At 39.0% G+C, this 12,234-nt stretch overlaps 1 protein-coding gene across 14 annotated transcripts in view; it reads left to right on the top strand.

Annotated features, from left to right (window-relative positions):
- chb (chromosome bows) overlaps positions 1 to 3,042 on the top strand; it is a 238,667-nt gene extending 235,625 nt beyond the window's left edge. For all 14 annotated transcript variants that reach the window (XM_071656220.1, XM_071656217.1, XM_071656214.1 and 11 more), the window contains 2 exons: positions 93 to 281; positions 1,898 to 3,042. In XM_071656220.1, the coding sequence (XP_071512321.1) occupies positions 93 to 281; positions 1,898 to 2,101 (393 nt within the window). In that variant the 3' untranslated portion in view covers positions 2,102 to 3,042. The remainder of the gene's footprint in view (positions 1 to 92; positions 282 to 1,897) is intronic.
- The last annotated feature ends 9,192 nt before the right edge of the window (positions 3,043 to 12,234 follow it).

Below are 12,234 nucleotides of genomic sequence, written 5' to 3'. Positions count from 1 at the left end.
AAAAGTTATTTACTTTTTATGTGCTGTACAAAAATGAAAGCATCACACATCTGTATTAATCATGATTTTAATACATTATCTCTTTACATCAGGTTTGTGCTGGCACTGTAGCAGAAATTCTCCCTCCAGAAGTGGTGATTCGTGTCTTAAAACCACTTATACAGATGGGGGAGTATCCAGTCAACCAGGCAGCCATCAAAATGCTCAATAAATTAGTTGAGGCTCACCAACCATCTATTGTGGCTGCAGCTTTGCCAGAAATCATGCCTGGATTGATTAAGGTAGTAAAGACACCAGTCAAAATATTTAACATAAGTTACTGTATGTCATGGAAGACTATTAGGTTGTGGCTCATATTTTGATTATGATATTATTTTGCATGGATAAGATTTTTTTGAGCAGGCATAAGATTTGATTGTGTTCTCTTGATCACCATAAGTTTCATTGTAATTAATAATTTTATATGTTTTAAAGATTAGATTTCTCATATTGTTGATCTACTTTTACACTCTGTTGAGGTTTTCAATTACTGAAAATTATGCTGTTCTAGAGACAGAGATCATAGCTGAAATTGCTACCAAACTTTTGATATGCACTAAAATATTTGTTATGGGGATATCAGATGATGAGCTGGTGTTTGCCTCTGTAGGTAGCAAAAAGATATCTAGTTCCACTTGGTTTTCTTCAGACTGTTCAAAGTTTATTTGTAATGGATTTAACTCTAGCGTACTGAGATTATTTATCATTTATACATGCTACTAAACCAAACCAAACAAACACCAGCACATGATATTACATTTGTTACAACAGTGATGGCATTTATAGAGCAATCCTGAACTCATACAGACTGGTAGTCCATGAAAGATTTCAAGTAATTCGCTGCTTCTTAACATTCATTTTTTTTGGTATCTCAAAAAGGAGTGCCATCTGACCCAGGTAGCTGTCTTTTCTTTTTGCTTCATCCGCACATGGACTGCTGGCATTTAGTCCAAAAACATACATTATCTCCGTCACACATTGGAACATTAGGTAGAAGTAGTCGGTAGGAGCATGAGATAGGAGCCTCTGTTAAGGGTAAGGCACTAAAGGTTAAGAAACAACACTGGAGTTCACAAGTTGTGGAGACTCTTTTGCTGTTTCTACCCCCATGTTGGAGTTTCCAAAGGGAACAGGTGTCAGAGATATAGATAGATAGCCAAAAAGAATACTAAATGGATTAGCCCACTCATAGCTTGACTGATAAGTACAAGGAAACTGCTTTGATAGTATTTTTAAGTAAGTTGCCAATGAAAAATTTCCTGAACATTTCAGATAATTGACGAATCTTAATACAGTATTTCCTTAACTCAAGTAAGGCTTTCCCATAGGAGTTTTATTGTCTTTGTCTTGTTTAACCCATAATGGCATTGAGGAACTTGTGGAAAGAAAGGTCTCTATGTGGGACAACTTTGTATGGATGCAAGGCATGAGCTATAGATGAGTTTTTTATTACAGACTTAGAGTTAGCAAGATACTTACAATGTACAACGTAGCAAGCTAACCACATAAAGGTTAAACTTTAACATGACTAAAAAACTTAGGTGTTCAATATCAATATATATTCTAGAAATATTAGTAAAATTTGACAATGAAACAAGAAAGAATTGCTGACTGATTTTTACTGGTCTCATTTTTCAGTAGAAATTAAAAGTAGTTTTTTCTCCCCTCACAGACTTATCAGTTGTTAATTGATGGAAAAACTTTTCTTATGAAGGAAAAGTCAATGCATGATATTTAGTTGGCACAAGGAAAGGAAATAATTATCCAATATCCGTTCTTCCTGTTACAGGAATACAAACAGATGTAGATTAATGTCTATAGTTGTATGCAGTGATTAATATTTTTTGTTTTTATCCAGGCATATGACAACAAAGAATCTTGTGTCCGCAAGGCATCTGTGTTCTGCATGGTGGCCCTTCACAACGCAGTGGGTGAGGAAGCTATGCGGCCACACCTTGAAAGTCTGACTGGATCAAAGTTGAAACTCCTTAACTTATACATCAAACGTGCAGAGACACAAAATTCTGGAGCATCTTCTCCAAAATCTGAGCCTCCCATGTAGTAGATGAGAGAGGTTGTGTTTTGGTTAGATGGATGTGCAAAAGTTTGGTCTCATGGAACATTTGAATGGTTCAGGCATCACAAGACCATGATTTATAAATGCACTTATAAGTATCCAGGGTAAGGGGACAAAAGATATATCTGCAAGTTGGAATTACTTGATAAAAAAGATTTTCATTTGTACAGTAAATCTGATATACCAAAAAAGTGAAAAGTTTTGAAATGATTACATGTACACTGTTTCATGTAAATGAAAATATAATGCTCATGACAAATATGGCACAAAATTTTACTTGAGCTTCAGGAACATGAAGAGGTTATGCTGTTGTGTAAACTTTTTAATTCTTGTGCATGTGGTCTTCGATGGAGAAAATGCCCTTTCTTTGTTGAGAATGACTACTCATTGCTGCTGTGCCAGGTGGCTTAACCATAGTGTTATGAGTAGTTTTTATTGACATTTGCTTACTTGGCAATCTTTGTGTGATAGAATAATTTGTGATTACTGATAACATAGATATGGCTTTTCCTGGCAAAGTGAGATATCTTAAACCAATTATAGGATATTAAGAAGCAGTCTTTGAGCAGTTTTGATGCATATGTGCCATTAGGGGTGCAATTAATTTTAAAGGAGATTACACCATTTCTTGCTGCCTAACGTTACTTTCTCCTGCATGGTGTACAGTCTGCTGTAAAAATCTGAAGTTTGGTATCAGTTCTTGATAAAGATATGATATGATCCTGAAAATAGTGTAACTCAATATTAGGGGCTGGGAGCTAGTCATTTGTGCTTGGAAGTGACATCATGATAGTCTTATATGCCTTTGTAACCCCTTTAGCTGACATTGATACTAATGCAATTGGTTTTTATTTGTCTCTGACTGTAAAGTTCTTCTAAATCTTGTTCTGTGGTTGACTTGGGTCTTGACAAAATTGACTCTAATGCCTGTGACCTAACGATTATCCGTTGCAATAGTTTTGACTACACAGTCATTAAAATTGTTTTGGGCTATTATAGATAGATGTCTGGGGTCCACCATTCCAGTTTCCCATGTGTTTGATATGGCTTTATGTAAATGCTGGCTTGCCATGGGCTAAGCTTGTGGTGGAATGTATGATAGTGCTGTGTTTGTAATATAGTTCATGTACATACTGCTCTTTTTTTTTCTGTGGTTAAGGATACTAAATCTTTAATAATGGTGATTATTTTTTTAATCTATCAGATATGTTATTTAACACCCATCATCTCCATTAATTAAATAGGTTTTTGGCATGGTTGTGCTTATGAACCTGTTAGGTATCATTGACATTTGAAATTAGTTTTTACAAGAAATTCAGATCTTACCACAAGTATGAGATGCTCAGCAATTTTGAGCTGCAGGATGTTTGTTCTCAAAGGCACAAATTCTTCTGAAGCATGTAATTTGAGCTTAAGCTCATTATGTCTTGAGCTGAAACTGAGTGAATGTGTCATTTTAATCATAGTACCAAATAAAATGCACACAGCACAGGATCTTCAACATCTTGCTTATTCAATTTAGTGTTAATGAATACAGGAAAGAAATGGTGACAGGAAAGTCACACTTTGATAAAACTTAAGAGGATCAGGAGGGATATTTTCAGAAAATTTATTCTTACTGTGCTTACTGATGCTTTATTATCCTGTAGATATCAAGTAGTGATTATCAAAGATTAAACCTGTGCCTACTTTGGTACATACTAAGAACTCTTATTTATCACTTAAGTAAGTTTCATAGCCAGTTCCTTTGTTCATATATATATATATATATATATATATATATATATATATATTATCCCTGGGGATAGGGGATTAAGAATACTTCCCACGTATTCCCTGCGTGTCGTAGAAGGCGACTAAAAGGGGAGGGAGCGGGGGGCTGGAAATCCTCCCCTCTCGTTTTTTTTTTTTCCAAAAGAAGGAACAGAGGGGGCCAGGTGAGGATATTCCAAAAAAGGCCCAGTCCTCTGTTCTTAACGCTACCTCGCTAACGCGAGAAATGTCAAATAGTTTAAAAGAAAAAAAAATATATATATATATATATATATATATATATATATATATTTTTTTTTTTTTTTTTTTCAAACTATTCGCCATTTCCCGCGTTAGCGAGGTAGCGTTAAGAACAGAGAACTGGGCCACTGAGGGAATATCCTCACCTGGCCCCATTCTCTGTTCCTTCTATTGGAAAATTAAAAAAAATTGAGAGGGGGAGGATTTCCAGCCCCCCGCTCCCTTCCCTTTTAGTCGCCTTCTACGACACGCAGGGAATACGTGGGAAGTATTCTTTCTCCCGCTGTCTCCCGCGTTTGCGAGGTAGCGCAAGGAAACAGATGAAAGAAATGGCCCAACCCACCCCCATACACATGTATATACATACGTCCACACACACAAATATACATACCTACACAGCCTTCCATGGTTTACCCCAGATGCTTCACATGCCCTGATTCAATCCACTGACAGCACGTCAACCCCGGTATACCACATCGATCCAATTCACTCTATTCCTTGCCCTCCTTTCACCCTCCTGCATGTTCAGGCCCCGATCACACAAAATCTTTTTCACTCCATCTTTCCACCTCCAATTTGGTCTCCCACTTCGCCTCGTTCCCTCCACCTCCGACACATATATCCTCTTGGTCAATCTTTCCTCACTCATTCTCTCCATGTGCCCAAACCATTTCAAAACACCCTCTTCTGCTCTCTCAACCACGCTCTTTTTATTTCCACACCTCTCTCTTACCCTTACGTTACTTACTCGATCAAACCACATCACACCACACATTGTCCTCAAACATCTCATTTCCAGCACATCCATCCTCCTGCGCACAACTCTCTCCATAGCCCACGCCTCACAACCATACTACATTGTTGGAACCACTATTCCTTCAAACATACCCATTTTTGCTTTCTGAGAAAATGTTCTCGACTTCCACACATTCTTCAAGGCTCCTAAGATTTTCGCCCCCTCCCCCACCCTATGATCCACTTCCGCTTCCATGGTTCCATCCGCTGACAGATCCACTCCCAGATATCTAAAACACTTCACTTCCTCCAGTTTTTCTCCATTCAAACTTACCTCCCAATTGACTTGACCCTCAACCCTACTGTACCCAATATCCTTGCTCTTATTCACATTTACTTTTAACTTTCTTCTTTCACACACTTTACCAAACTCAGTCACCAGCTTCTGCAGTTTCTCACATGAATCAGCCACCAGCGCTGTGTCATCAGCGAACAACAACTGACTCACTTCCCAAGCTCTTTCATCCCCAACAGACTTCATACTTGCCCCTCTTTCCAAAACTCTTGCATTCACCTCCCTAACAACCCCATCCATAAACAAATTAAACAACCATGGAGACATCACACACCCCTGCCGCAAACCTACATTCACTGAGAACCAATCACTTTCCTCTCTTCCTACACATACGCATACCTTACATCCTTGATAAAAACTTTTCACTGCTTCTAACAACTTGCCTCCCACACCATATATTCTTAATACCTTCCACAGAGCATCTCTATCAACTCTATCATATGCCTTTTCCAGATCCATAAATGCTACATACAAATCCATTTGCTTTTCTAAGTATTTCTCACATACATTCTTCAAAGCAAACACCTGATCCACACATCCTCTACCACTTCTGAAACCACACTGCTCTTCCCCAATCTGATGCTCTGTACATGCCTTCACCCTCTCAATCAATACCCTCCCATATAATTTACCAGGAATACTCAACAATCTTATACCTCTGTAATTTGAGCACTCACTCTTATCCCCTTTGCCTTTGTACAATGGCACTATGCACGCATTCCGCCAATCCTCAGGCACCTCACCATGAGTCATACATACATTAAATAACCTTACCAACCAGTCAATAATACAGTCACCTCCTTTTTTAATAAATTCCACTGCAATGCCATCCAAACCTGCTGCCTTGCCGGCTTTCATCTTCCGCAAAGCTTTTACTACCTATTCTCTGTTTACCAAATCATTTTCCCTAACCCTCTCACTTTGCACACCACCTCAACCAAAACACCCTATATCTGCCACTCTATCATCAAACACATTCAACAAACCTTCAAAATACTCATTCCATCTCCTCACATCACCACTACTTGTTATCACCTCCCCATTTGCGCCCTTCACTGAAGTTCCCATTTGCTCCCTTGTCTTACGCACTTTATTTATCTCCTTCCAGAATATATATATAATTTTTTTTTTTTTTTTTTTATACTAATCGCCATTTCCCGCATTAGCGAGGTAGCTTTAAGAACAGAGGATGAGGACTGGGCCTTTGAGGGAATATCCTCACCTGGCCCCTTTCTGTTTCTTCTTTTGGAAAAAAAAAAGAAAAAAAAAAATATATATATATATATATATATATATATATATATATATATTTTTTTTTTTTTTTTTTTTTTTTTTTTTTTTTTTTTGCTGTCTCCCGCGTTTGCGAGGTAGCGCAAGGAAACAGACGAAAGAAATGGCCCAACCCACTCCCATACACATGTATATACATATGTCCACACACGCAAATATACATACCTGCACAGCTTTCCATGGTTTACCCCAGACGCTTCACATGCCTTGATTCAATCCACTGACAGCACATCAACCCCGGTATACCACATCGCTGCTCCAATTCGCTCTATTCCTTGCCCTCCTTACACCCTCCTTACACCCTCCCCTATCCCTGGGGATAGGGGAGAAAGAATACTTCCCATGTATTCCCTGCGTGTCATAGAAGGCGACTAAAAGGGAAGGGAGCAGGGGGCTGGAAATCCTCCCCTCTCATTCTTTTTTAAATTTTCCAAAAGAAGGAACAGAGAAGGGGGCCATGTGAGGATATTCCCTCAAAGGCCCAATCCTCTGTTCTTAACGCTACCTCGCTAATGCGGGAAATGGCGAATAGTATATATTTTTATTTTTCATACTGTTTGCCATTTCCCGCATTAGCAAGGTAGCGTTAAGAACAGAGGACTGAGCCTTTGAGAGAATATCCTCACTTGGCCCCCTCCTCTGTTTCTTCTTTATGAAAACTAAAAACGAGAGGGGGGATTTCCAGCCCCCTGCTCCCTCCCCTTTTAGTCGCCTTCTATGACACGCAGGGTATACGTGGGAAGTATTCTTTCTCCCCTATCCCCAGGGATATATATTTTTTTTCATACTATTCACCATTTCCCACGTTTGCAAGGTAGCGCAAGGAAACGGACAAAAGAATGGCCCAACCCACCCAAATACACATGTATATACATAACGCCCACTCACACACATATACATACCTATACATTTCAACGTATACATACATATACATACACAGACATATACATATATACACATGTACATATTCATACGTGATGCCTTCATCCATCCCCGCCACACATGAAATGGCAACCCCCTCCCCCCTTGTGTGCTGGAGGTAGTGCTAGGAAAAGCCAACAAAGGCCACTTTCGTTCACACTCAGTCTCTAGCTGTCATGTTTAATGCCCCGAAACCACAGCTCCCTTTCCACATCCAGGCTCCACAAAACTTTCCATGGTTTACTCCAGACGCTTCACATGGCCAGGTTCAATCCATTGACAGGACATATATATATATATATATATATGTATATATATATATATATATATATATATATATATATTCCCTTTATATTATATATATATATATATATATATATATATATATATATATATATATATATATATTTTTTTTTTTTTTTTTTTTTTTTTTTTTTTTTTTTTTTTTTTGCCGCTGTCTCCCGCGTTTGCGAGGTAGCACAAGGAAACAGACGAAAGAAATGGCCCAACCCACCCCCATACACATGCCTTGATTCAATCCACTGACAGCACGTCAACCCCGGTATACCACATCGATCCAATTCACTCTATTCTTTGCCCTCCTTTCACCCTCCTGCATGTTCAGGCCCCGATCACACAAAATCTTTTTCACTCCATCTTTCCACCTCCAATTTGGTCTCCCTCTTCTCCTCGTTCCCTCCACCTCCGACACATATATCCTCTTGGTCAATCTTTCCTCACTCATTCTCTCCATGTGACCAAACCATTTCAAAACACCCTCTTCTGCTCTCTCAACCACGCTCTTTTTATTTCCACACATCTCTCTTACCCTTACGTTACTTACTCGATCAAACCACCTCACACCACACATTGTCCTCAAACATCTCATTTCCAGCACATCCATCCTCCTGCGCACAACTCTATCCATAGTCCACGCCTCGCAACCATACAACATTGTTGGAACCACTATTCCTTCAAACATACCCATTTTTGCTTTCTGAGATAATGTTCTCGACTTCCACACATTCTTCAAGGCTCCCAGAATTTTCGCCCCCTCCCCCACCCTATGATCCACTTCCGCTTCCATGGTTCCATCCGCTGCCAGATCCACTCCCAGATATCTAAAACACTTCACTTCCTCCAGTTTTTCTCCATTCAAACTCACCTCCCAATTGAACTGACCCTCAACCCTACTGTACCTAATAACCCTGCTCTTATTCACATTTACTCTTAACTTTCTTCTTTCACACACAGGGAATACGTGGGAAGTATTCTTTCTCCCCTATCCCCAGGGATATATATATGTTGACAGAAACAGCAGTTTTAAATTTTGGTGGATTTGTTAAGGCTCAGTATCTAAGTTGTGAATTTTATGCTTGTGTGATACACATGACATAAGGATATGAGAAAGTTTAAAGTAATGATCCTTGCTTATAGGACACTTGCTCTGTGTGGCTTATTAATGTTTGAGTTCTGAAAACTACATAAGCTTTAATTGAGGCCTTTCGTCTGTGGCTCATAACTGCTGATCTTATCTTGTTTTCTAATCATGTTAAAGCTGTATATAATGATTTATGTGCCAATGAGTTCTCTTCTTTTTCTATAAATGTGATAGCTCTTTTTTTTTTTTTTGTTGGAGTGTGATGTCTGTAAGGTAGCCAGAACAGTACTGAGTAGTCTAAAAGTCATAAAATCCTTTAGTATTGGTTGCACTAAAGGTGGTTCTTGCATTCATAGATAATGTAGGAAAACTGTATCTTGAAGATACCATAATATTTTTTTTACAAACCCTAATGCAAAACTGTTTGTGAGTTTTTTATTCATTAATTTCAGCATAGAGCACTAATCTGTCAAAATGCATTATACTATCAGATATATGGCAACCAGCTATTCATATGGACTTCTGTAAAGAAAAAAAATGCAGAGGACATTTTAAATGTGCTACAATAGCAATAGGCCATTGACCTGCAAGACATGACCATTCATTAGGTATTTTTGAGGGAAGTGGTCAGTCTGAACAAAACTGAATGGTTACTATTACTAGTGTTTTAATGACCAATTTGTACAGTTTCTATTCATTAAAGTCTTTCTTTTCAAATAGCTCATTTTTTGTGAAAAGTTTACTGTAACCAGAAAAACAACTGAAACTTCCGTTAAGTTTCTGTACAGTTAATTTTCTTATACAATGTAGCTAGAATGTGATTTTGAGTCATATGATGGTTGTCTGCCAAGTTTCACCATTTTCTCTGAGGTGAACAGAGGGAATGAGATTTACTGAAGGACACATCAGAATTACAAATATCACACCTAGTTTCAAGGATATTACACGAAATCTAAGCTTAGTTGAAATACTAAGCAAGTTGAGAGTTGTGGATGGTGTAATGGTTAATCCTGTAGGTGTGAGGGATGCTGGCTGCCCCAGGTGACTCCTTTGCACATTCATTATCCTAATAAATCTCATTATTGTTAAGGAGTTTAATTCACCTTTTCCCTTTCTCAAACTATGTACAAATTTTGTTTTAACTTCCCTTATGGCCATCAAATTTGTGCTCAATTAACAAAAGCCTACGAAATTTCCACATCATATTGCTGTTATAATAATATATCATGAAATTTACAAAACGTTCTCTGTAATGATATTTTATTTGGTAAAATAAAGTATACTACTTTCACGCCATGTTTCAGTTATAATCGTCTGCCCTCAAATTAATGGCAGACAACGTTTTCTATGAACAAATTTCCACAAATAAAGTATATAAGATTTTCACATATTTATTTATTTATTTTGCTTTGTCGCTGTCTCCCGCGTTAGCGAGGTAGCACAAGGAAACAGACGAAAGAATGGCCCAACCCACCCACATACACATGTATATACATACACGTCCACACACAGCACATATACATACCTATACATCTCAATGTATACATATATATACACACACAGACATATACATATATACCCATGTACATAATTCATACTGTCTGCCTCTATTCATTCCCATCACCACCCTGCCACACATGGAATAACAACACCCTCCACCCTCATGTGTGCGAGGTAGTGCTAGGAAAAGACAACAAAGGCCCCATTCCCTCACACTCAGTCTCTAGTTGTCATGTAATAATGCACCGAAACCACTGCTCCTTTTGCACATCCAGGCCCCAAAGAATTTTCCATGGTTTACCCCAGACGCTTCACGTGCCCTGGTTCAATCCATTGACAGCACGTCGACCCCGGTATACCACATCATTCCAATTCACTCTTTTCCTTGCATGCCTTTCACCCTCCTGCATGTTCAGGCCCCGATCACTCAAAATCTTTTTCACTCCATCTTTCCACCTCCAATTTGGTCTCCCACTTCTCCTCGTTCCCTCCACCTCTGACACATATATCCTCTTGGTCAATCTTTCCTCACTCATTCTCTCCATGTGACCAAACCATTTCAAAACACCCTCTTCTGCTCTCTCAACCACACTCTTTTATTACCACACATCTCTCTTACCCTATTATTACTTACTCGATCAAACCACCTCACACCACATATTGTCCTCAAACATCTCATTTCCAGCACATCCACCCTCCCGTGCACAACTCTATCCATAGCCTACGCCTCGCAACCATACAACATTGTTGGAACCACTATTCCTTCAAACATACCCATTTTTGCTTTCCGAGATAATGTTCTTGACTTCCACACATTCTTCAAGGCTCCCAAAATTTTTGCCCCCTCCCCCACCCTATGAGTCACTTCCGCTTTCATAGTTCCATCCGCTGCCAAATCCACTCACAGATATCTAAAACACTTCACTTCCTCCAGTTTTTCTCCATTCAAACTTACCTCCCAATTGACTTGACCCTCAACCCTACTGTACCTAATAACCTTACTCTTATTCACATTTACTCTCAACTTTCTTCTTTCACACACTTTACCAAACTCAGTCACTAGCTTCTGCAGTTTCTCACATGAATCAGCCACCAGCGCTGTATCATCAGCAAACAACAACTGACTCACTTCCCAAGCTCTCTCATCCACAACAGACTTCATACTTGACCCTCTTTCCAAAACTCTTGCATTCACCTCCCTAACAACCCCATCCATAAACAAATAAAACAACCATGGAGACATCACACACCCCTGCCGCAAACCTACATTCACTGAGAACCAATCACTTTTCTCTCTTCCTACACGTACACATGCCTTACATCCTCGATGAAAACTTTTCACTGCTTCTAACAACTTGCCTCCCACACCATATATTCTTAATACCTTCCACAGAGCATCTCTATCAACTCTATCATATGCCTTCTCCAGATCCATAAATGCTACATACAAATCCATTTGCTTTTCTAAGTATTTCTCACGTACATTCTTCAAAGCAAACACCTGATCCACACATCCTCTACCACTTCTGAAACCGCACTGCTCTTCCCCAATCTGATGCTCTGTACATGCCTTCACCCTCTCAATCAATACCCTCCCATATAATTTACCAGGAATACTCAACAAACTTATACCTCTGTAATTTGAGCACTCACTCTTATCCCCTTTGCCTTTGTACAGTGGCACTATGCAAGCATTCCGCCAATCCTCGGGCACCTCACCATGAATCATACATACATTAAATAACCTTACCAACCAGTCAACAATACAGTCACCTCCTTTTTTAATAAATTCCACTGCAATACCTTCCAAACCCACTGCCATGCCGGCTTTCATCTTCTGCAAAGCTTTTACTACCTCTTCTCTGTTTACCAAATCATTTTCCCTAACCCTCTCACTTTGCACACCACCTCGACCAAAACACC

The sequence above is a fragment of the Panulirus ornatus genome, chromosome 62, assembly GCF_036320965.1.
Source record: "Panulirus ornatus isolate Po-2019 chromosome 62, ASM3632096v1, whole genome shotgun sequence".
NCBI lineage: Eukaryota > Metazoa > Arthropoda > Malacostraca > Decapoda > Palinuridae > Panulirus > Panulirus ornatus.
The sequence above is the reverse complement of the archived record's forward strand: the minus strand, read 5'-3'. Positions and strand labels throughout refer to the sequence as shown.